Below are 27,235 nucleotides of genomic sequence, written 5' to 3' on the forward strand. Positions count from 1 at the left end.
TACTTTTGTAGTTGTCTGCTTAATAATAGAACCATTCATGTAGAATAGATAAGTATTTTCAAATTTTACTTAAGATCGCTGCTTCGAGAAATAACATTGCTGGCGCGCAACAATACGCCGCCATTACGCGGCAGATTTAAATTTCTTTAAATTGTGAGACAGGCGCGCAGTTATACATAAACTAAATTATATATTCCAATTTTCAGCATATTATTGAATGAGAGTAATATAACTTAAAGTCAACTTTCAGATTTTAATGAGCATTTTCGCAACGTAACGATAGAAATCACTGGTGTTCAAAATTAAAGCAACAAACAGAAATTTTGCAAGGTTGCGTTTATTTTGCAACAAAACAATCTAAACTGGTGAGATAAAGTAAAACCAATGTAAAGAGCACAGAACATAAACAAGTGCCCTATGCATAACGATAGAGAAAAATGTTCTTCGTTTTTTTCCAACTTAACGGATTTGCACACACATTCCGACTACTGGTTAATGTGCTCAGCATGGGGTGTTACCATGTCTGGCTGCAGTACAGGCCTGGCAACTACGGGGCATGCTGTGAGTCATGTCATCAGTCTCATGCTGAGGCAATAACGCCCATTCTTCATGCAGAGCTTCTCACAAGCCCTGGAGGGTGGTTGGTGGATGCTGGCGTGATGCAGCCTGTCTGCCTAGCGTATTCCAGACATGTTCTATGAGATTCAAATCGTGAGAGGCAGCAGACCACGCCATGCCTGCAGTATCTTTCGTTTTCAAGACAACAGCAACCACCCGTGTGGGCTCACACCACCTAGCAACAACCGAACATGAGGTCTCAAGATCTAGTCGCGATACCTGGCAGCAGTTAAACCTTGCCGATCTGAGGCGTCTTGTCACGGTCCGCTCGGCTCCTTCTGTCGGAGGTTCGAGTTCTCCCTCGGGTATGGGTGTGTTCAAATGGTTCAAATGGCTCTGAACACTATGGGACTTAACTTCTGTGGTCATCAGTCCCCTAGAACTTAGAACTACTTAAACCTAAGTAACCTAAGGACATCACACACATCCATGCCCAAGGCAGGATTCGAACCTGCGACCGTAGCAGTCCCGCGGTATGGGTGTGTGTGTGTGTCGTCCTTAGCATAAGTTAGTTTAAGTTAGATAAAATAGTTTGTAAGCTTAGGGACCGAGGACCTTAGCAATTTGGTTCCATAAGACCTTACCACAAATTTTCAAATTTCCACACCATGAAGGATCCTCCTTGATATCGGTCTCTTTCCACAATGTGTCCCACGTTCCCTCCAGATGCGAATGCGTCGAGAATCACTCTGCAGATCAAATCGAGACTGAGCTGCGAAAAGAACATTCGACCGTCCATGTGGCATGTTGACGAATTCACTGCAGGCGCAGAGGTACACAGACAGAGGGTCTCCGACAGTACAGGCTGTTCTGCAGAAGCCTTCTGAGCACCGTTTGTTTCGATTCAACACGTCCACTGGGTGCTGCGAGGTCAGATGCCAGCTGTCGTGCAGTACTAAGGCAGTACTGTCGTGTCCTTACGGCCAGGTAACGGTCCTCTGCTTTTGATATCACACGTGGTCGGCCTTTGGGATACAGTTTCGGTCTCTGTAAATTGTCGCCACATCCGACGAACAACAGAACGATTCACATCAAGCCTTTGGGTCACATCAGTTTCCGACTGTCCTGCTTCCATTCGTCTTATGGCCGTCAACCGCAGAGAGTCTGGTAGGCTTCTTGTTTTTGCCATACTGTACCGTCTGTGACTGTATACATAGCGATTATGGATGTGGGACTACCTGACAAACACCGGCCCGCTTGATAGGTGCCCTGACGTAATTGTTGACGTGGTTGTCCATTGACCGGAATGCCATCTTCCGTGCAGAACATGACTGTGCGGACATTTTGTATGATTACACCGTGAATTAGACGATAGCATCCAAGGAAAGATCCCAGAATTAGTATTGCTTACTGAAGGTTATAATGCACAGATAGTATTGGGAACAGAAAGCTGGTTGAAGCCAGACGTCAATGAGAACGAAATCCTAAGTTCAGTCTGGAATGTTTATCGTAAGGATAGCTTAGTCGCCAGTGGTGACGGGGCGTTTATTGCAGTAAAAGATTTGATAAAATCTAGTGAGGTTATCACGGATTCCGAATGTGCATTAAGCTGGGTGTAATTGATTATCAGAAAATGGTCAAAAATAGTGATCGGATGCTTGTATATACCACATGGGTCAGGATCTGTAATTGTACAGCGCTTCAGACACAACTTGCAGAATATCATTACCAATTTTCTTGATCATGCCGTTGTAATAGGGGATGACTTCAACTTGCCAGGTATAGATTGGGAGTGTTATGCCATCAAAACTGGTGCCAAAGACAGGGAACCGTGTGGCATTGTTCTGGATGTCTTGTCCGAAAATTACCTTGAGCAGATAGTTAGAGAACCAGTTCGTGAGGGTAAAGTCTTAGATCTCCGGACAACAAACAGACCTGAACTTATCGAATCAGTTAACGTAGAGGAAGGTATCAGTGATCATAAGGCTGTGACAGCATCTAAGACAGCGGGTCCTACAAGGAATGTTAAGAAAGGTAGGAAGATATATTTGCTCAGCAAGGGTGGCAGGATACAAATTTCAGAATACCTCAGCAGGCAGCATCAAATATTCGGTGATGAGGACGAAGATGTGGAGAACAAATGGAAAAAAATTCAAAGGCATTGTTCAATATGCCCTAGACAATTATGTTCCGATTAATGTTTTAAAGGACGGGAAAGACCCACCATGGTTTAATAGCGCTACGTAAACAAAGAGCACTTCATCTCAGATTCAGGAGAAGTAGAAACCTAGCTGACAAACAAAAGCTGAACGAAGCGGAAAAGGGCATAAGGAGAGCAATGAGAGAAGCGTTCAATGATTTTAAAAGTAAGACGTTGTCAACCGACCTGAGTAAAAACCTAAGAGAGTTTGGTCGTATGTAAAATCTGTAAGTGGGTCAAAATCATCTATTCATTCTCTCAGCGACCACACCGGCACCGAAACGGAAGATAACAGAGAGAAGGCCGAAATACTGAATTCGGTCTTCCGAAGTTGTTTCACCACGGAAGATCGTAACACTGTCGCTCCTTTCAATCGTCGTGCGAACGTCGAAAGGGCAGATATTGAGATAACCGATCACGGAACTGAAAAGCAGTTACGATCACTTAGTGGAAAGGCTTCAGGACCAGATGAGATATCTATATCATTGTATAAAGATTATGCGAAAGAACTTGCTCTCCTTCTAGCAGCAATTTATCGTAGATCGCTTGAGCTACGAAAGGTATCTAACGACTGGAAAAAAGCGCAGGTCATTCCCATTTTTAAGAAAGGTCATAAGACAGATCCACGCAATTATAGACCTATATCGTTGACGTCAATCTGTTGTAGAATTATGGAACATGTTTTATGCTCAAGAATTATGGCGTTCTTGGAAAATGAACATCTCATCTATAAAAATCAACATGGATTCTGCAAACAGAGATTCTGCGAAACTCAGTTCGCCCTTTCCTCCATGAAATCCACAGCGCAGTGGACAACGGCGCTCAGGTTGATGCCGTGTTCCTTCATTTCAGTAAGGCATTTGACACCGTCCCGCATTGCCGTTTAATGAAAAAAAAAACGAGCTTATGGTGCATCGGAGCAGACTTGCGATTGGATTCAAGACTTTCTTGCAGATAGAACTCAACACGGCGCTCTTAGCGGAACTAAATCGACAGGTGTAAAGGTAATATCCGGAGTACCACAGGGAAGTGTGATAGGACCGTTGCTGTTTACAATACATATAAATGATCTAGTAGGAAGTGCAGGATGCTCTTTAAGGCTATTCGGAGATAATGCAGTTGATTATACCAAAGTAGCAAAGCGAGAAGATAGTAAGAATTTACAGACGACGTGCAGAGAATTTATGAATGGTGCAGGCTCTGGCAGTTGACCCTGAACGTAAATAAATATAACATATTGCGCATACATAGGAAAAGAAATCCCCTACTGTAGAGCTACACTATTGATGACAAACAGCTGGAGACAGCGTCTGCGGTGAAATATCTAGGCGTAACTATCCAGAGCGACCTTAAGTGGAATGACCATATAAACCAGATAGTGGGAAAAGCAGACACCAGACTGAGATTCATCGGAAGAATCTTAAGGAAATGTAACTCATCCACGAAAGAAGTGGCTTATAAGGCTCTTGTTCGCCGGATTCTTGAGTATTGTTCATCTATCTGGGATCCCTATCAGGTAGGACTGATAAAGGAGATAGAGAAGAGCCAACGAAGAGCGGCGCGTTTCGTCACGGGATCGTTTAGCTGGCGAGAGAGCGTTACGGAGACGCTAAACAAACTCCACTGGCAGACGTTACAAGAGAGGCGCTGTGCATCACGGAGAGATTTACTATTGAAGTTTCGGGCAACAGTTTTCAGAAGGAGCCAGACAACATATTACTTCCCCCCACATACATCTCGCGTATTGACCACGAGGGGAAAATTCGAGATATTAGAGCCAATACAGAGGCTTACCGGCAATAATTCTTCCCGCACACAATTTGCGAGTGGGGCAGGGTTGAAGGGATCAGATAGTGGTACCGAAAGTACCCTCCGCCACACACCATCAGGTGACTTGCGGAGTATGGATGTAGATGTATTATGTAAATGTAGATGTAGACACGGGGAAATAGCGATTTGTTGCTTTAATTTTAGACCGCCCATTTGAGGCCCTATAACATTAAAAGTAAGGTAGGAAAAATTTAAATAAGATATTATGAGCTCAAGTAACAGAAAGAGCATTTAAATTTTTTATCATTTTTCGCAATTGACTATACTTCTGTCTCTCTCTGTCATGTACGTGCGTGTACGTTAACACATAAAGATTTATTTCAAAAAATGAAAAGAGATAAGTATTTAATAGTAGGTGGCGGGAGGGGCAGTATACTGGTTACAGCGTCAGCTTCTGCCAATGGCGTTATTTGGATGCAGTGTGGAGGGACATGTAGTCGGATTCGATTCTCCCAGGCGTAGTCAGGTTTCGTAATTTTGGAGCCACTATTACTCATTCAAGCATCTCCACTGTTGATCTAAGGAGATGAGTTCACACATCGGTGAAAAATGCCTGGCAGTACCAGGTACTCGTAGTAAAGTACCCAGGCCAGTTAGTTTAAGAGCGGAATTGCTTGACCCAGGTGCCGTTCGGATTTTCCTTCTGCAAGTGGATTTAATCGAAGCAGTTACATATCGACGAACGTGGGTGCAGGGAAGTGGGAGTGGGCCTACCTGTGCAAGAAGTCGTCAGCCACTTGCTGCAGCGCGGGCACGTAACGTCTGGCGGCTCCAGCCTCCAGCAGCGGCTGCTGCACCTGCGCCCGGAAGTGCTCCCACGGCTCTCCGTGCCTGCAACACACCACCACCAGTTAGCACCAACGCCGGTCGTGGAAGTCTACATACTTAACGCCTTTAGCATTCAGTCTCCTGTTCAAAATGATACGCTTTTGTCTCAAATGTGAGCATTCTCGTTCATCATCCCATTTCTACCTTTAAAAGCAGTTCTATGGCCATCGACTCTTACCAGAGAAACAGCTAAACACCACTAGTCTATGGTTTGGCTGAAGCTACGACTAATTTTCTCGCCTCACTTTCAGCTATAACCAGATCTGAAGATTCAGTCATTCATCAGGGCAGATTCAAACGAACGTAAAATCGTTGTCCCAATTAAGAACCAAATTGGGTAATTAGTCGGAAGAAGTTTCATCCTCACAGGATGCCTGATTTTTTTAGTTTTGGGAATTAAAATCTTTTAATTTTTGTTTTCATCTCGTACTGTCAACAATTTATATTGTTTTTACTTCGTTTGTGGGATTAGATCCTGCTTCATGAAGCAGGCAAAAAGAAATAAGAACGTCTCAAAAATGAGATCGACAGGAAGTGCAAAATGGCTAAGCAGGGATGGCTAGAGGACAAATGAAAGGATGTAGAGGCTTATCTCACTAGGGGTAAGACAGATAATGCCCACAGGAAAATTAAAGAGACCTTTGGAGAAATGAGAACCACTTGTATGAATATCAAGAGCTCCGATGGACAAGCAGTCCTAAGCAAAGAAGGGAAAGCAGAAAGGTGGAAGGAGTATATAGAGGGTTTATACAAGGGCGGTATACTTGAGGGCAATATTATGGAAATGGAAGATGATGTAGATGAAGATGAAATGGGAGATATGATACTGCGTAAAGAATTTGAGCACTGAAATACCTGAGTCGAAACAAGGCCCCCGGAGTAGACAACATTCCATTAGAACTACTGACAGCCTTGGGACAGCCAGTCCTGACAAAATTCTACCATCTAGTCAACAAGGTGTATGAGACAGGCGAAATACCCTCAGACTTCAAGAAGAATATAATAATTCCAATCCCAAAGAAAGCAGGTGTTGACAGATGTGAAAATTACCGAAGTGCCAGGTTAATAAGTCACAGCTGCAAAATACTAACGCGAATTCTTTACAGACGAATGGAAAAACTGGTAGAAACCGACCTCGGGGAACGTCAACTCGGATTCCGTAGAAATGTTGGAACACGTGAGGCAATACTGACCCTACAACTTATCTTTGAAAATGTTGTTGTTGTTGTTGTGGTCTTCAGTCCTGAGACTGGTTTGATGCAGCTCTCCATGCTACTCTATCCTGTGCAAGCTTTTTCATCTCCCAGTACCTACTGCAACCTACATCCTTCTGAATCTGCTTAGTGTATTCATCTCTTGGTCTCCCTCTACGATTTTTACCCTCCACGCTGCCCTCCAATACTAAATTGGTGATCCCTTGATGCCTCAGAACATGTCCTACCAACCGATCCCTTCTTCTGGTCAAGTTGTGCCACAAACTTCTCTTCTCCCCAATCCTATTCAATACTTCCTCATTAGTTATGTGATCTACCCATCTAATCTTCAGCATTCTTCTGTAGCACCACATTTCGAAAGCTTCTATTCTCTTCTTGTCCAAACTATTTATCGTCCATGTTTCACTTCCATACATGGCTACACTCCATACGAATACTTTCAGAAATGACTTCCTGACACTTAAATCAATACTGGATGTTAACAAATTCCTCTTCTTCAGAAACGCTTTCCTTGCCATTGCCAGCCTACATTTTATATCCTCTCTACTTCGACCATCATCAGTTATTTTGCTCCCCAAATAGCAAAACTCCTTTACTACTTTAAGTGCCTCATTTCCTAATCTAATTCCCTCAGCATCACCCGACTTAATTAGACTACATTCCATTATCCTTGTTTTGCTTTTGTTGATGTTCATCTTATATCCTCCTTTCAAGACACTGTCCATTCCATTCAACTGCTCTTCCAAGTCCTTTGCTGTCTCTGACAGAATTACAATGTCATCGGCGAACCTCAAAGTTTTTATTTCTTCTCCATGAATTTTAATACCTACTCCGAATTTTTCTTTTGTTTCCTTTACTGCTTGCTCAGTATACAGATTGAACAACATCGGGGAGAGGCTACAACCCTGTCTCACTCCTTTCCCAACCACTGCTTCCCTTTCATGTCCCTCGACTCTTATAACTGCCATCTGGTTTCTGTACAAATTGTAAATAGCCTTTCGCTCCCTGTATTTTACCCCTGCCACCTTTAGAATTTGAAAGAGAGTATTCCAGTCAACATTGTCAAAAGCTTTCTCTAAGTCTACAAATGCTAGAAACGTAGGTTTGCCTTTCCTTAATGTTTCTTCTAAGATAAGTCGTAAGGTCAGTATTGCCTCACGTGTTCCAGTGTTTCTACGGAATCCAAACTGATCTTCCCCGAGGTTGGCTTCTACTAGTTTTTCCATTCGTCTGTAAAGAATTCGTGTTAGTATTTTGCAGCTGTGACTTATTAAGCTGATAGTTCGGTAATTTTTACATCTGTCAACACCTGCTTTCTTTGGGATTGGAATTATTATATTCTTCTTGAAGTCTGAGGTTATTTCGCCTGTTTCATACATCTTGCTCACCAGATGGTAGAGTTTTGTCAGGACTGGCTCTCCCACTGCCGTCAGTAGTTCCAATGGAATATTGTCTACTCCGGGGGCCTTGTTTCGACTCAGGTATTTCAGTGCTCTGTCAAACTCTTCACGCAGTATCATATCTCCCATTTCATCTTCATCTACATCCTCTTCCATTTCCATAATATTGTGCTCAAGTACATCGCCCTTGTATAGACCCTCTATATACTCCTTCCACCTTTCTGCTTTCCCTTCTTTGCTTAGAACTGGGTTTCCATCTGAGCTCTTGATATTCATACAAGTGGTTCTCTTTTCTCCAAAAGTCTCTTTAATTTTCCTGTAGGCGGTATCTATCTTACCCCTAGTGAGATAGGCCTCTACATCCTTACATTTGTCCTCTAGCCATCCCTGCTTAGCCATTTTGCACTTCCTGTCGATCTCATTTTTGAGACGTTTGTATTCTTTTTTGCCTGCTTCATTTACTGCATTTTTATATTTTCTCCTTTCATCAATTAAATTCAATATTTCTTCTGTTACCCAAGGATTTCTACTAGCCCTCGTCTTTTTACCTACTTGTTCCTCTGCTGCCTTCACTACTTCATCCCTCAAAGCTACCCATTCTTCTTCTACTGTATTTATTTCCCCCATTCCTGTCAATTGCTCCCTTATGCTCTCCCTGAATCTCTGTACAACCTCTGGTTCTTTTAGTTTATCCAGGTCCCATCTCCTTAAATTCCCACCTTTTTGCAGTTTCTTCAGTTTTAATCTACAGGTCATAACCAATAGATTGTGGTCAGAGTCCACATCTGCCCCTGGAAATGTCTTACAATTTAAAACCTGGTTCCTAAATCTCTGTCTTACCATTATTTAATCTATCTGATACCTTTTAGTATCTCCAGGGTTCTTCCATGTATATAACCTTCTTTCATGATTCTTAAACCAAGTGTTAGTTATGATTATGTTGTGCTCTGTGCAAAATTCTACCAGGCGGCTTCCTCTTTCATTTCTGTTCCCCAATCCATATTCACCTACTATGTTTCCTTCTCTCCCTTTTCCTACACTCGAATTCCAGTCACCCATGACTATTAAATTCTCGTCTCCCTTCACAATCTGAATAATTTCTTTTATTTCATCATACATTTCTTCAATTTCTTCGTCATCTGCAGAGCTAGTTGGCATATAAACTTGTACTACTGTAGTAGGTGTGGGCTTCGTATCTATCTTGGCCACAATAATGCGTTCACTATGCTGTTTGTAGTAGCTTACCCGCATTCCTATTTTCCTATTCATTATTAAACCTACTCCTGCATTACCCCTATTTGATTTTGTGTTTATAACCCTGTAGTCACATGACCAGAAGTCTTGTTCCTCCTGCCACCGAACTTCACTAATTCCCACTATATCTAACTTCAACCTATCCATTTCCCTTTTTAAATTTTCTAACCTACCTGTCCGATTAAGGGATCTGACATTCCACGCTCCGATCCGTAGAACGCCAGTTTTCTTTCTCCTGATAACGACATCCTCTTGAGTAGTCCCCGCCCGGAGATCCGAATGGGGGACTATTTTACCTCCGGAATATTTTACCCAAGAGGACGCCATCATCATGTAATCATACAGTAAAGCTGCATGCCCTCGGGAAAAATTACGGCTGTAGTTTCCCCTTGCTTTCAGCCGTTCGCAGTACCAGCACAGCAAGGCCGTTTTGGGTATTGTTACAAGGCCACATCAGTCAATCAGCCAGATTGTTGCCCTTGCAACTACTGAAAAGGCTGCTGCCCCTCTTCAGGAACCACACGTTTGTCTGGCCTCTCAACAGATACCCCTCCGTTGTGGTTGCACCTACGGTACGGCTATCTGTATCGCTGAGGCACGCAAGCCTCCCCACCAACGGCAAGGTCCATGGTTCATGGGGGGGTCTTTGAAAATAGGAAAGGCAAACCCACGTTTCTAGCATTTGTAGACTTAAAGAAAGCTTTTGACAATGTTGACTGCAATACTCTCTTTCAAATTTTGAAGGTGGCGGGGGTAAAATACAGGGAGCGAAAGGCTATTTACAATTTGTACAGCAACCAGATGACAGTTATAAGAGTCGAGGGACATGAAAGGGAAGCAGTGGTTGGGAAGGGAGTGAGACAGGGTTGTAGCCTCTCCCCGATGTTATTCAATCTGTATATTGAGCAAGCAGTAAAGGAAACAAATGAAAAATTCGGCGTAGGTATTAAAATACATGGAGAAGAAATAAATACTCTTAGGTTTGCCGATGACATTGTAATTCTGTCAGAGACAGCAGAGGACTTGGAAGAGCAGTTGAACGGAATAGACAGTGTCTTGAAAGAAGGATATAAGATGAACATCAACAAAAGCAAAACGAGGATAATGGAATGTAGTCAAATTAAACCGGATGATACTGATGGAATTAAATTAGGAAATGACACAATTAAAATTATAAAAGGAGTTTTGCTATTTGGGGAGCACAACAACTGATGATGGTCGAAGTAGAGAGGATATAAAATGTAGACTGTCAATGGCAAGCAAAGCGTTTCTGAAGAAGAGAAATTTGTTAACGTTGAGTATAGATTTAAGTGTCAGGAAGTCGTTTCTGAAAGTATTTGTATGGAGTGTAGCCATGTATGGAAGTGAAACATGGACGATAAATAGTTTGGACAAGAAGAGAATAGAAGCTTTCGAAATGTGGTGCTACAGAGGAATGCTGAAGATTCGATGGGTAGATCACATAACTAATGAGGAGGTACTGAATAGAATTGGGGAGAAGAGGAGTTTGTGGCACAACTTGATTAGAAGGAGGGATCAGTTGTTAGGACATGTTCTGAGACATCAAGGGATCACCAATTCAGTACTGGAGGGCAGCGTGGAGGGTAAAAATCGTAGAGGGAGAGCAAGAGATGAATACAGTAAGCAGATTCAGAAGGATGTAGGCTGCAGTAGGTACTGGGAGATGAAGAGGCTTGCGCAGGATAGAGTATCATGGAGAGCTGCATCAAAACAGTCTCAGGACTGAAGACCACAACAACAACAACAACAACAACAACAATGGGATTAGATCAAAAGGAACTTATGTGGAAAAATCTTTCAATTTTTTGGTGGATGAAGATATTGAAGTTAATGACGAAATGTGTTCTAATCAGTTTTCAAAGTTTAAAAAGAAAAAATACACAGCGACATCTGATGGTCAATCTGAACGAAGCCAGAAGAAATGGTACAAGTACATTGAGTCGTGCAGTAGTGAAGAACAATTTACTGAAGTAACTAAAATACCGCAGTTCTCCTTGGCAGTGCCAGTCCAAAGCGCTTGTTTTGAGAGTTTGTTCTCCTTAAAACACACCCAGCGGGCAAAGGAGAACATAGAATGACAACTGAATCTGTATAAGACATTTCAATGGTAAAATTTAATTTGTATCAAATTTTATTTGTGTGAACAAATAGAACTTTTAAACAAGATTCACTCCACTGAAAAATTCACGTAAGACATTGGTTCTAAAGTAAAGAAAGTATACGTGATATGTATAATATCTTTTAGTGTTTCTTTTCATATGACATATAGCCATTTGAGAACATAAAATTCAACTAATAATTTTCCATTCGGCTCTCCTAATGGAATTAGTCCAGCTCTCAAAATGAAATTTTCACTCTGCAGCTGAGTGTGCGCTGTTATGAAACTTCCAGGCAGATTAAAACTGTGTGCCAAACCGAGACTCGAACTCGGGTCCTTTGACTTTCACAGGAGAGCTACCGTGAAATCTATAAGGTAGGAGACAAGGTACTGGCAGAAGTAAAGCTGTGAGAATGGGCCGTGAGTCGTGCTTGGTTAGCTCAGATGGTAGAGCACTTGCCCGTTAAAGGCAAAGGTCCCGAGTTCGAGTCTCGGTCCGGCATACAGTTTTAATCTGCCAGGAAGTTTCAGTCCAGATCTCGATAGAAACTTCACAGACACTATTTTACGGCAATCGTAATTTCTTATTTAAAACAAAACAAAAAAAAAAGCATCCCAGCCTAGTAACGATCATGTGGACCATGCGAAAGGTAATAGGTATGGCAATCACACTTTTTTATTTAAAACAAAAGAAATGCATTCTAGTACCGCTATACATAATATGACGTCATCAGTGTTTAGCTTATCCTACCCACTTAACGAGATCAGGACTAGAACTGTCCTAAAAGCGTGTTGATAAATCCCTTTGAGGGTTTACTCGTTTTGGTGTTTCACAATATGGTAACGGTATTTTTAGGAAATAGACGTATCTGCAGGCTTCCTTGTGGAGCCGTGCCGTGCGCAGCGTGTCGGTCGGCTGACGCAGTGGTGTATTGCTGTACTCACACTCCGATGAGCCCCGGTGTCTCTCCGAAGAAGTGTTTGCGCATGCGCGCCTTGTAGTGCTGTATGGAGGGCATGGCGGGCCGATGGGGGCAGGCGTCCTCCCTGCGCAGCACGTGCGCCACCAGCCGCGCGTCGAACAGGAAGACCAGGTCTGGGTGGCCCACCAGCCCCGAGAAGCGCGCCAGCCGCCCGTGCCGACCCAGCGATACCATCACCTCGTCCAGCCGCTCCACCGCGTACTGGCCTGCACAGGCACGCCCATACGTCAGGCAGCTGGCAGCGTGTCCCCAACCACGACGCACCTCGTTAGAGATGAGTTTTCTGGTCAGGAACATAATCGCACCGGACAAAAAATACACACCCTCCGGAGACCCAATACCAACAGTGTCTGGATAATGGCCTCAGTTCAAGAGACTCCAGATTTTCCTACTTATGTGCCATATACACTGATCAGTCAGCAAGAACGTTATAACCGCCTACCTAATAGCCGGTATGTACAGCTTTGGCACAGATAAAAGTGGCAACGCGTCTTGGAATCTACATCTACATACATACTCCGCAATCCACAATACGGTGTGTGGCGGAGGGTACCTCGTACCACAACTAGCATCTTCTCTCCCTGTTCCACTCTCAAACAGAACGAGGGAAAAATGACTGCCTATATGCCTCTGTACGAGCCCTAATCTCTCTTATCTTATCTTTGTGGTCTTTACGCTAAATATAAGTTGGCGGCAGTAAAATTGTACTGCAGTCAGCCTCAAATGCTGGTTCTGTAAATTTCCTCAGTAGCGATTCAGGAAAGGAACGCCTCCTTTCCTCTAGAGACTCCCACCCGAGTTCCTGAAGCATTTCCGTAACACTCGCGTGATGATCAAACCGACCAGTAACAGATCTAGCAGCCCACCTCTGAATTGCTTCTATGTCCTCCCTCAATCCGACCTGATAGGGATCCCAAACGCTCGAGCAGTACTCAAGAATAGGTCGTATTAGTGTTTTATAAGCGGTCTCCTTTACAGATGAACCACATCTTCCAAAAATTCTACCAATGAACCGAAGACGACTATCCGCCTTCCCCACAACTGCCATTACATGCTTGTCCCAGTTCATATCGCTCTGCAATGTTACACCCAAATATTTAATCGACGTGGCTGCGTCAAGCGCTACACTACTAATGGAGTATTCAAACATTACGGGATTCTTTTTCCTATTAATCTGCATTAATTTACATTTATCTATATTTAGAGTTAGCTGCCATTCTTTACACCAATCATGAAAGCAATGAGGCTTTGGTAGGTCATTGGAGGAAGCTGGCACCACATCTGCACACGCAAGTCACCTAATTCCCGTAAATTCGGAGAGGGAGCAATGAGTTCTGATGCCACATTCAATCACATCCCAACTGTGTTTGATCGAGTTAAGATCTGGCGAGTCAAGGAGCCATCACATCAACTGGAACTCGCCACTGCATTCCTCGAACCATTCCATCATATTGTGGCATGGCGCATTACCTTGTTGAAAAATGCCACTGCCATCAGGGAACATGATTGTCATGAAGGGGTGGACTTGGTGTGCAACCAGTGTATAATGCTCCCTGGCCGTCATGGTGCCTTGCACGAGCTCCACTGGTCCCACGGATGCCCACATGAATGTTCCCCAAAGCATAATGGAGCCTTCACCCACTTCTCTCCATCCTGCAGTACAAGTGTTAAAGAACTGTTACCCTGGAGGATGACGGATTCGTGCCCTCCCATCGATATGATGAAGAAGATGTTGGGATTCATCAGACCATGTAACGCTCGGCTGCCGCGTCAGTGTCCAGTGCTGATGGTCGAGTGCATATTTCAGTTGTAGTAGCTGATATTGTGGTGTTAACATTGACACATGCATGGCTTGTTGGTTGCAGAGTCCCACCATTAGGAGTGTTCGGAACACTGTGTTCAGACACACTTGTGCTCTGCCCAGCATTAAAGTCTGATGTTAGTTTTGCACAGTTCGCCATTTGCCCTGCCTTACCGTTCTGCCCAGCCTTCAACGTCCAACATCTGTGATGATGGGTGAGCACCCAACCCCACGACGTCTGGATGTGATTTCACCTTTGTTTCGCCAAGTGTTGAAGACATTCACCACAGCACTCCTCGAACACCTGACAAGTCGTGTAGTTTTTGAAATGCTCGTGCCAGACCTCTGGGCCATCACAATCTGCCCCCAGTCAGACTCAGATAAATCGTGCGCCGTCTCCATTCTCCACTCGGCCAGCACGTTCACTGGTACTACATGCACCGTGCATGCAACTGACTAGCAGTCACTCGAGTCCAGGTGACGCTGCTATCGCCTGGGTGGTTTTATATCGATAGTAGGTCGGTGGTCATAATGTTCTGGCTGATCAGAGTACAGCAGAAGCTGTTCGTTGGTCGCTAGATTCCACAGAGCTACGAAACTTCAGGGATATTGATTGCAGTGCTTCACCCACTGGTCCAAATAGTCCCAGACACATTCTTACAGTATTAAGATCGGATAATCGTTGTCCAGTCGATATACTATAGGGTGCCTGAGTGCTCACTGAACAGTTGTTGCTGTCTTGAGCGATGGGAGTGTCCACTGTGTCGTGATTATGACGACATAGTTGAGATACAGCCCTGCTTAGAAGGTGGCGTCAAGGCAGCTAACAGTGTCGTCGTTGCGAACGAGAGAGCGCTAGAACCATCAAAGATGCCACAGCTAGCACCACGGGTATCCTCTACAGATCTGTGGCTCTGCGCTCGCATCATAATCGTCGACTCGTTCTCTCTTACTGAAGTATGCGGAAGGCTAGTCGTGATTATGTTAACATAGAATATGAGCACACGAATTGGTGTTGTAAAGTAGCGCTGACATGGTGAAATAACCGATTGTCGGGATCAGGTGGCCTTTAATGAATCTATGTTTTCTGAGACTGTGGAGAATGTAACACAAAAATTAACTGATACAAAGTACAAATTGGCATATGTGTTCCATTACAGGAGGAGTGATATCTGGAGTAAGTTGCACGCTATAATCCACCCTTCAGACGAAAACATAGTCCAGTGCAAACAAGATCATTGTATTCTTGTTTATTGCAGCTCCACCATGATAAAACATACGAACTGTGTCGAAAGAAAGCTGGTTGTAGAGCAATGTGATTGTTATACCCTTGCGACAAAAAAGCGTGCTGTTTCTGTGTTCAGTTGGTAAAGGCATCTTGCGTTTATGGGCTAACAATGAGCTGTGTAGCTTATCGTTCATTTCTTCAGTTTACTTTAATAATTAATCACCATTTGAGCTTGCACTTCATCCTCATGTCATGTTTTCTGGTACTGCCACTATACAGCCAATAACACATCAAAAGTTTGCATGTGTCGACGTAATTTTTAGATATTCTCTGAATAGATGTTAAATATTAAAACGAAATTACAGCAGTTCTAATGTTCTAATGTGTGTGAAATCTTATGGGACTTAATTGCTAAGGTCATCAGTCCCTAAGCTTACACACTACTTAACCTAAATTATCCTACGGACAAACACACACACACACACATGCCCAAGGGAGGACTCGAAGCTCCTCCGGGAACAGCCGCACAGTCCATGACTACAGCGCCCAAGACCGCTCGGTTAATTACAGCAGTCTTCGAAAAAGTTTCATCTATATAAATGGATGCATAAACATAACAAAATTCACTGATATGTAACTTTCTACTGTCATTTAAGCAGCTCCGACGTTTTATGGCATTCAAATTGCACTTTAGAATGGCTATAAAGCCTAAATCATGATTGTGTGAAATTACTGAATAAGCAATTTACAGTTTAATGGCGGAAATTTCTTTCAAAAAGTCGCTTATACTTTTGAAATAAGCATTGTAAACAACCAGCTGAAACAATACCTGTTTCCCGTTCACGGAACTATCATCACTGGAGGGAAAGCTGGACACTGAAGGTTTCCACACATGCCGGCCGAAGTGGCCGTGCGGTTAAAGGCGCTGCAGTCTGGAACCGCAAGACCGCTACGGTCGCAGGTTCGAATCCTGCCTCGGGCATGGATGTTTGTGATGTCCTTAGGTTAGTTAGGTTTAAGTAGTTCTAAGTTCTAGGGGACTAATGACCTCAGCAGTTGAGTCCCATAGCGCTCAGAGCCATTTTTCCACATACATATCAGTACAATGGTGCCTCAGTATACACTTAGGTGACAAAAGTCATGGGATAGCGATATGCGATAGCTGCAGTACGTCGTACACAAGGGATGAAAGGGCAGTGCATTTGTACTCAGGTGTCTATGGCCGCACGACGGGAACTAACGGACTCTGAACACGGAATAGTAGCAGGAGCTAGAAGCATGGGAGATTCAATTTCGAAAATCGTTAGGGAATTCAATATTTCGAGATCCTCAGTGTAAAGAATATGTCGAAAATACCAAATTTCTGGCACTATCTCTCACCAAGGAGAAGGCAATGGCCTCCGTTAGGACAGTGCGGTGAAATTGGGCGTTAATTGGCTATGACAGCAGACGGCCGAAGAGAGTGCCTTTTCTAACAGCACGACATCGTCTGCAGCGCCTCTCCTGGGCTCGTGACCACATCGATTGGACCCCAGACGAATGGAAAACCGTGGGCTGGTCAGATGAGTCTCGATTGCAGTTGGTTGGAGCTGATGGTATGGTTCGAGTGTGGTGCAGACCCCACGAAGCCATGGACCCAAGTTGTCAACAAGGCGCTGTGCTAAATGGTGATGGCTCCGTAATGGTGTGGGCTGTGTTTATATGTAACGGACTGAGTCTTCTGGTCCAACTGAACCGACTGATGGTTATTTTCGGCTAGTGGGAGACCATTTTCAGTCATTCATGACCTTGATGTTCCCAAACAACGATGGAATTCTTATGGATGACAATGAACCATGTCACCGGGTCACAATTATTCGTAATTCGTTTGAAGACCATTCTGGATAAATCGAGAAAATGATTTGGCCCCCCAAATCGCCCGACATGAATCTCATCGAACATTTATCGAACATAATCGAGAGATCAGTTCATGCACAAAATGCTGCAGCGGTAACACTTTCGAAGTTACAAATGCCTATAAAAGTAGCATAGATCAATACTTCTGCAAGGACCCCCTCTCCCCCAACGACTTGCTGAACCAATGCCACGTCCGGTTGCTGCACTACGCAGGGCAAAACGAGGTCCGGCACTTTATTAGGAAGTATCCCACGACTTTTGACACCTCGGCGTATTTTGAGGAATGTGGAAATTTGAGATCGGAAAGTAAAGAACATTGATTTTTTTTTAGTAGCGACGATACCACGATCGTAAAAGAAATGAGATTCTGAATGAAGGAGATATCCGGTTTAGGGTCTCCTGGATTCAAAAAAGGGTTTTCCACAAAATGTGTGGCAGAATATACGAGTATCTATCGACCTTAGTACGTTAAATTATATTTTCTTCAGGTTATCTAGCCGGTCGTATGAGTTTACAACAAAGTCACAGCTGTTTCGCTTGTAAAATTATGTAATTGCAATAGAACAGTCTTGGATTCGGTGCTCTTTTCAAAACTATTTTACGTTTTTTAATTATTTAATGCAAAGAGAAGAGTATTCACGTCACATGAAAATGCCCCGAGAGATTTTTCTTTTGCCTATTCTGAAACTTCCTTCTGTAGTGTATTTTCTTGTATTGTCAACATGTTTGAAATAGTGTAATTTGAATCATTGCTGGTATTATGGTTTCACTTAAAACTTCCATTACTAGACATCTGACCCAACGCGAGTGTTCGTGAGTTACCGTGCGTGGTCCGACATGAGAGAGTTTTCTACCACAACATATAGGCTGCAGAAGATCGTATAAAATAGTTATCAATCTGTACATAAGTAAATGAAATTACTTACGAATGTTTCTTTGTAATTCATTTTTTCTTCTCGTAGTGTCAAGGATGGTTTTTAGGGATTTCGTTTTCTTGATATAAAATGTGTCGTTAAAAGCTCATATTGTACAAACTGTAGTTGGCAGTTACACTGAGATTTCTTGCAAAAGTTTCAGTCATAAGGGACATAGTTCCAAAAGAAGAGCCTCTTGTTTCGAGGTTTTTAAGATTTTTACAGTTTGTGTTCTGTATGAATTTTCCAGATTTGTTCATTTTGGTGGTAAGATTTTTCTTAATTTTATGTTTCGTTAGCGTTATCTGATTAGAATTTTTTAAAACTCAAACTAATCAAGAATTATCTTAGGTCCACTGTGTCAGTTTTGTCAATCGGAAATAGTATAGCCAAAAGTATTGATTTGCATGGCGCAACTTTAAGATTTGCAGCAGAAAAAGTTCAGAGGAAGCGGTTCTCAGCTAAGTGTTAAAGTCACAAAGAAGATCTTTGGTTATCTGTAAAGCTTCTTAATAACCAACTAAACTGTGTTATGTATAAATATGCGTTTTAGGCCGATCTTTACATAGTGTTTGTCGTGACAACTATGGTGTATCGTAATCGCAGTAATTAAATTCGAAAGCCCGCGTCAAATAGTACCGAAATCAACCAACAGATTGCGACCACATACGAGGATGGCTCGGTACCAGCGCCTGAAACATTCAGTGTGAGCTTGGCCGTACTACGAAATGGATGTAAGCAGAGTGGAACAGCGAGCATACGTGAAAATTGCCTTTCTCGCTGTTAGAAATGCTACTCAGTGTCATGCGGAACTATGAGCAGTTGTGGGAAACAAGAGTATCACCTGTGGAAGTCATACTCATTCTGGCATATGACAGCCACGAGTTTCTGGAGTGTCACCCTGTTAGGGACAGCCATGCTGTCAATGTCCAATACTAGCACAACTTTCTGCTGAACCATCTGACATGTACACTTCAGCAAAAGCGTTCGCCACTGCTGGATAATGCAATCATACTCCACAATAACACTACAGCCATCGCCACAGGCGTCATCAACAACTGTGTACAGTGGTGGGGGTAGGAAATTCTCCACCACCTACCCCAATCACCGAATACCAATCCGTGTGATTTGAACTCAAAGCACAACGGTAGAAGCCATTGCGTGGGGATGCTTCGTAAACAGGGCGGATGTCGTCACGAGATTTCAGCGACATGTGGCACACATTGATGGCAATGACAATGGTATTCAGCGCCTTCCCGGTGGCTGGCAACGCTGTGTGATGCACTTGGGGAGTATTCTCAAGAGCGTTAGTTGATTTTGATTGATTTTTGTTCGATTTGTACTCAGGCACAACAAATTTACACAGAGTCCAATGTGTGTGTTTTATTGCAACCTTTGCCTTGACGTCCTGTACTGGAATCCTGTGTGTGTTCCACACATTGGTTCAATGCACGTTGTGGAATTCCCATGTTGTCACAACATTGCAGGATATACTGCAGTTGCTATGACTTACAAGATGCGTCAATAAAGTAGTGAGACAGATTTTCTTTGCAAGATTTGGCAACCCTGCAGGCTTGCGTAGGCACAATATCTTTGACCTTGGCCTATAAGCTGCTTCTAGTCCAAGCGGCAAATTGATGCAACTGCTCAGTCGTGAGTTGTGCTGTGATAAGTTAACACGTGTTTGTGTCTCTCATCACGGAAATGGAATCGCATAATATTGCGCAACGGTATTCCATTTCTTTTTGCGTTAAATTGGGTGAAAACGCGACAAGTTACAGTAAACTTCAGAAAGCTTTTGGAGAGGAGGTTATGTCAAGAGCTCGTGTTTTTCGTTGGCATAAAATGTTTAGTGAAGGCAGAACAAATGTTGAAGATGAAGACCGCAGTGGACGACCATTAACCTCACAGACGAATGGCAACTTGGCCAGGGTGCTTGAACTCGTACGATCTGATCGAAGATTATCCATGAAAATGATTGCAAAAGAACTGAACATCAATCGAGAAACGGTTCGTCTAATAATAACCAAAGATCTTGGTATGAGAAAGATTTGTGCAAAAATGGTCCCCAAAAATCTCGCTCCACAACAGCGAGAAACACGGAAAAATGTGGCAGCCGATATGTTAGAGCAAATGGAAATCAATCCATAATTGCGATGAAAGTTGGTTTTTCCAGTACGATCCAGTGACAAAACGCCAAAGTTCGCAATGCTGCTCAGAGGGATCACCCAGACCAAAAAAAGCTAGCGTGTCAAAGTCAAAAGTGAAATGCATGCTTGTGTGCTTCTTTGATTCCAAGGGAATTGTTCATAAAGAGTGGGTGCCTCCTGGACAAACAGTTAACCAATGTTACTACAAAGAAATTTTAGAAAGACTTCGTAAAAGAGTTCTTCGTGTGTGTGCCAAAATTGCTGATAATTGGATTCTGCATCACGATAATGCGCCATCCAAAACTGCTCTGTCAGTGTAGCAATTTTTAACCCCAAAACAAATTCCAGTACTACCACAGCCACCATATTCGCCAGAAATCGCTCTGTGAGACTTTTTTCTATGTCCAAGAGTCAAAACGGCGGTCAAGGGACACCATTTTCAAACAACACAAGATGTCCGAAAAGCTGTGACGAGGGTTTTGTAGAATATTACTGAAGATGAGTTCCAGAAATGTTACCATCAATGGCAGAATCGCTGGAAAAAGTGTGTGCAATCAGAAAGGAACAGCTTTGAAGGAGACAACACTAAACTTGAGTAAAACGGTAAGCAATCTTTTTTTTCTTCACATCAGTCTCATTACTTTGTCGCACCTCGTATGCAAGAAACCTCGTATTTACTTGTTTCGATTCTTAAAAAGGTTTATAAAATTGTTAACATTATACTTTGCTGACTCAAGCACTTGTGTCTAAAAGTTGCTTCACCAAAAAAAATTATTTGATGTTTGTGTGGGATTAGTGGGGGTAAGGGGGGAGGTGACAAGTTAAAACTCTGCACCGGGTGCCAAGCTACCGAGCCTCGTCCCGTAATAGGACGACTCAGGATTGGAGTGGGTGGGCTGCCTGTAGCCGCCGCGACTTACCGACGAGCGGCAGGAAGCGCCAGGCGTTTCCGACGAGCGGCAGTGCGCGTGGCCCCGGGATCTGCGCGAAGGGCCGCGCGCCGCCGCCCAGCTGCGCGCTCGCCGCCCCCGCCGCCCCCACCACCGCCTGCGCCGACGCTCTGGAACTCATGCCGACGCGCCGAGACGCTCGCAGGCACAACCCGGCTCTGCCGACGAGTACAGCCGCCTCGCTAGGCTGCGTCCTTCCTCCACTCACGTGGCAGTTATCCTGTGAAGAAACGGTGAACAGTGTCCTTAAAAGTATCACTGACTGGTTTTCTGCGAATGGTCTCACCCTCAAATTTAAAAAGACGTAACGTATTCAGTTCTGTATATCTACCGGTAATATGCCAATGATAACACATGACAATGAAATAATAAATACGGTAGAATTATCAAGATTCTTAGGTATCCTTACTGATGTCAACATAAACTGGAAAAAGCGCTTTTTGGAACTCCTAAAACAACTTCGTTCAGCCACATTTGCACTTAGAATCATTGCAAATCTTGGGGAGAGACAAACCCAGTAAATTACATATTTTGCATATGTCAGTAATGTCATAATGGGATAATGTTCTGAGGCAACTCATATTTTAGAAAGAAAGTCTTCATTGCTCGAATATATGCTGTAAGAATAATATGTGGCGCTCATCCGCGATCATCTTGTAGACATATGTTTAAGTAGTTGGTCATTCTGACTATTGATTCACAGTATATTTATTCCCTCGTGAAGTTTGTTGTAAATAAGGCACTACAGTTCAATGGAACAATGATGTACATAATTACAATATCAGAAGGAAAAATGACATTCATTGGTCTACGTTGAGATTGTCTTTAGCACCAAAAGGGGTGCACAAAGCTGCATCAAAACTTTTTGATCACTTACGCAATGATTTAAAATCACTGACAGACAGGAAAGTAAAATTCGAAAACAAACTGAAAAAGTTTCATCTTGACAACTCCTTCTATTCCGTAGAAGAATTTCTATCATTGTAAAACATGGTCTGTAGGAATTACTGCCTGCCGTATGTAAGTAGGCTGTTTAGGTTTTTATGTTGGTAACGCTACGTAGCGCTCTGTATGAAAATCACTGGCTATGCTGTGTGCAGTCTGTGGCTGGTTGGCGTTGTTGAAATATTCTGTATTGTAGTGTTGGGTAGCTGGATGTGAACAGCGCGTAGTGTTGCGCAGCTGGAGGTGAACCGCCAGCAGTGGTGGATGTGGGGAGTGAGATGGTGTTTTGAGAGTGGATGATCTGGATGTGTGTCCATCAGAGAGAGTAAATTTGTAAGACTGGATGTCATGAACTGATACATATATTATGACTTTTGAACACTATTAAGGTAAATACATTGTTTGTTCTCTATCAAAATCATTCATTTGTTAACTGTGCCTATCAGTAGTTAGTGCCTTCAGTAGTTAGAATCTTTTATTTAGCTGGCAGCATTGGGGCTCACTGTATTACAGTAGTTCGAGTAATGAAGATTTTTGTGAGGTAGCCTAAGTGATTCATGAAAGGTATAGGTTATTGTTAGTCAGGGCCATTCTTTTGTAGGGATTATTGAAAGTCAGATTGCGTTGCGCTAAAAATATTGTGTGTCAGTTTAGTGATGATCAGAATAAGTAAAGAGAGAAATGTCTGAGTACGTTCAGTTTGGTCAGCTGTTTGAAAATCAAATAACGTAAGGGGTTTACCAGCACAGTAGTTCATTAATTTTTCTAAGAGGACGTTTCATATGTCGACCCTCAGCATAGCATACCTCACTGGAATCTTCTGATTTTGTCTTGTAGTTTGTGTAATTAGTGTAGCTATTGTTTATTGCTAGAGGGTAATTGTAACGAGAATTTCCTTTGTAGTTGTAGTTTTTCATTGTTGTACAGTAGAACAGTCGTGGCATGCATGTAGATTTGCACCAAGTATTTCGCAGCTACGCTTTCAATTAATGAGATATTATTTTCAGTGCTATGCTAATGTGTTTTCTTGTTTTTGCTCTTCAAATTGTGCTTTTCTTGTTACCGTGTGAAATACGTGATAATTATGGCGTGTGGAAAACGTAATACTAAGCTCCAAACTAACCTGAGAAATGGCAGTGAAGACGAAAGCAGTATGTTAGCGCTACCGTGTAATGAATTAACTAATGCTCAACATAGTAATTTGGTAATTGTGCATAGGGGAATGGATCAGGCAATAAATAATCGTGTAGACAGTGAAACAGCTAGTGAAGGGGGTAGTATTGTCGATCGGTCGGTCGGCAACAGCTCGCCACAGGGATCCGAAACGACAGGACACAATTTTGCAAATCCTGTAGATTCAGGTTTTGCATCATTACCCGTTTCTCAATCAAGTCAAGACACATTTTCTGCTTTTCAAAATGCTAATATTGGCTTTTCAAATGCACTGCCGAATAGCACTGAGGAACATGTTTCAGACACCAGTGCATTGTTATTACAATTAATGCAACAAATGGGACAAAAGCTTCAAAAGTTAGACACAACAATGGAACAAAATCAGAGACAAACACAGCAACAGTTAGACACGATGGAACAAAATCAGAGACAAACACAGCAAGAGCTTCAAAAGTTAGACTCAATGGAACAAACAGGGGAAGGTTTAACTGCTGAGTTACTTACCATCGAATCTAAATGTCAAAAAGTCTGTAATGACGTAAAATCATAAATTTGTGAGCATTTTCAATCTATTTTTTCGCGTCATGAAAATGCATTACAGAATCACGAAGCAGCCATAAAAGAACTGCAAACTACTGTTTATGAATTATGAAAACCTCGAGACCTTGCGGGCTCAAATTGACGCAGTTGCATCTACCGATTCGGTTACGCAACTTGCAAAAACTCAGGAAAACTTAAAGGACACAGTACATACTCTGAAAATTGGTTCAGAAAGACACATGGAGGAAATTAGTTCATTATCAGAGAAAGTAATCGAGCTTTCGGATCAGCTAAATAATTTATCTACAAAGGTATACGATGAGTTGAATGACACAAGACTGGTAGCCTTCACTGACACAGAAGAGTATGAAAAAATTAGAAAATTCAAACAAAATAAAAATCAAATCAATACACAGTACAAAATAGAAATCCGGGAAGTACAAGATCAATTGGCACAGATAATACAAGAATTACATATTTCAGAGGGCACTCGCACTCCAATACGGGAAGAGGAACATAGAAATACGGAACAGCCACAAAATAATAACACAAGGCACTTTGGAAATTATGAAAGAAATCGGCAAGGTGCACAGAATTTTGGGATGGAACCGCCAACACGACGTAACAATGACCGATATGCGTCTCGCCGACACGATGACTTTGACTATAAGCTGTTCATTACTACACGTAAATTCAAAACATTTAAGAATTCTGGCAACAACATTCATCCACAAGCGTGGCTTCATCAATTCTCTCATTCTTTTCCTCCCAACTGGTCATTGGAGCACAGATTAGAATTTATGTGTGGCTACTTAGAGAATGAACCAGCTGTAAGAATGCGATCGATCATTCACGATTGTCACAGTGAAGGAGAATTTTATCATGCCTTCCTCTCAGCATATTGGTTTCAAGCTGCACAAGACCGAGTAAAACATAGCATCATAATGATGAAACATGTCAAACAATCTGAATTTTCCAGTCTTGTGAAATATTTTGAAGACATGTTGTACAAGAATCAGTACCTGTCAAACCCATACAGCCCCTCAGAACTCATCCACATTTGCTTAATCAAATTGCCTGATCATTTACGGCATATTATTTTGGCAGGACGTTGCAAAGACGACATTGAAGCTTTTCAGGGACTCTTACAACAATTGGAAATTGACACTGACAATCGCGGGACGCGAAGACAGGAATGCAACAATTAAAGGTCACATCCGTCACAATTCCGCGATGAAAGAAATAATAACTGGACACAACAAGGCTATTCTTACAACGCAAATCGTGAACGAGACAGTTTCGAAAACTATTTTCATTCTTTTATTTATTTACTTATGTTATAATTCCTGTAACACTGATGTATCAGTTTATTTCTATTCTTTTGTAAAGCCTGTACTACAACAAATGTTATCTGTGTTGTTATGTTCTTTAACGATGTATTTTGTACCTTTGTAATTGTATTCTTATGTTGTAAATTTATAATTGTATAGACACCAGTTCTTCAAAATAAGTTGGATTTCACAGCACACATTTTTGTTTGTCATAGTACACGCAGAATATGCGAGAAAAAAAAGGGGACTGTTAGCACTTGCACGTGTGTTGATAATTCAGCAAGGAACTGGTTAACAGCATTGCTGGTTCTAAGGACAATTCTAAAAACTTTGTGAGCGCACAAGTGGTGGTTTATGAACATGCTATATTGTCCACAAGACTCTTCGATGGTGATTGTGCACCTGCACAGTCGCAACAGATGGCTGCTGGCCATCTCTACGAGGGCTGCAGTGGGTCTGCACCTCTGGTGGCCCACCAATACCATAATCTCTACCAGGCCTAAGGTGGGTCTGCTCTGTGATGACCAACCTACCAATATTCTTCAACTTCGACTGACTCTGAAGCGGGTTTGCTCTGTTGTGGCCCATTACCTGTCTGCATGTCAAGAGTTAGCACTATCTTTCTGTTGGAAGGACAACACTACTTCTTCAAGACTGCATGGAAATCCACTACTTGCGTGTGCATTTTCTTTTACTGCTCAGAATTTTGTGCATAAAATTGTAATTAATACTGTGATGAATGATCAGGACTGTCTTTATGGACTGCGAGAAAATCTTTGCTTTTGACTAACAGTGTATCAATAAGTGTGTGCATTTGATATCTTTGTTATTGTAATCATGAAACATTTCTTCAAATCTGTATTGGCCACTGCCCAAAACAATTTGTAAAAATTTTGTGGGGAGCATGGGGGCTATGTACGTAGGCTGTTTAGGTTTTTATGTTGGTAACGCGACGTAGCGCTCTGTATGAAAATCACTGGCTATGCGGTGCGCAGTCTGTGGCTGGTTGGTATTGTTGAAATATTCTGTATTGTAGTGTTGGGCAGCTGGATGTGAACAGCGTGTAGTGTTGCGCAGCTGGAGGTGAACCGCCAGCAGTGGTGGATGTGGGGAGTGAGATGGTGGGGTTATGAAAGCGGATGATCTGGATGTGTGTCCATCAGAGAGAGTAAATTTGTAAGACTGGATGTCATGAACTGATATATGTATTATGACTTTTGAACACTATTAAGGTAAATACATTGTTTGTTCTCTATCAAAATCATTCATTTGTTAACTATGCCTATCAGTAGTTAGTGCCTTCAGTAGTTAGAATCTTTTATTTAGCTGGCAGCATTGGGGCTCACTGTATTACAGTAGTTCGAGTAATGAAGATTTTTGTGAGGTAGCCTAAGTGATTCATGAAAGGTATAGGTTATTGTTAGTCAGGGCCATTCTTTTGTAGGGATTATTGAAAGTCAGATTGCGTTGCGCTAAAAATATTGTGTGTCAGTTTAGTGATGATCAGAATAAGTAAAGAGAGAAATGTCTGAGTATGTTCAGTTTTGCTCAGCTGTTTGAAAATCAAGTAACGTAAGGGCTTTAACAGCACAGTAATTCATTAATTTTTCTAAGAGGACGTTTCACATACAGGTGCATGGCGGAGGTGTCCAGTGACCAATCGAATGGACATTTCTGACTTATGTTTGTCACGAGCAGCAGGTACAAAGAAATATTCCTGCTGGCCAAGTAGTCGGCTCTTGTCCACAATCGCATGGGACAAGTCCCAGTGATGGCCATCACAGCATCCTCTGGGTTGTTGAATAGTGAACTAATACTCAGCATGTGTTTGGCAACCCTCGTGGTCGTGTGTGTTGTGATTATTCTCTGAATTTTACTTGGATATTTGAGAAGATTCAATATGATAGATGTTTGCAGTGGG

At 42.5% G+C, this 27,235-nt stretch overlaps 1 protein-coding gene across 1 annotated transcript in view; it reads right to left on the reverse strand.

Annotated features, from left to right (window-relative positions):
* Positions 1-27,235, reverse strand: part of LOC124775508 (probable cytochrome P450 49a1) — a 148,323-nt gene that overhangs the window by 109,361 nt on the left and 11,727 nt on the right. The window contains exons 2-4 of the mRNA XM_047250344.1: positions 21,296-21,386; positions 12,349-12,592; positions 5,303-5,419 (exon numbers count right to left, since the gene is read on the reverse strand). Of these exons, the coding sequence (XP_047106300.1) occupies positions 5,303-5,419; positions 12,349-12,592; positions 21,296-21,386 (452 nt within the window). The remainder of the gene's footprint in view (positions 1-5,302; positions 5,420-12,348; positions 12,593-21,295; positions 21,387-27,235) is intronic.

The sequence above is a fragment of the Schistocerca piceifrons genome, chromosome 1, assembly GCF_021461385.2.
Source record: "Schistocerca piceifrons isolate TAMUIC-IGC-003096 chromosome 1, iqSchPice1.1, whole genome shotgun sequence".
Classification (NCBI taxonomy): Eukaryota; Metazoa; Arthropoda; class Insecta; order Orthoptera; family Acrididae; genus Schistocerca; species Schistocerca piceifrons.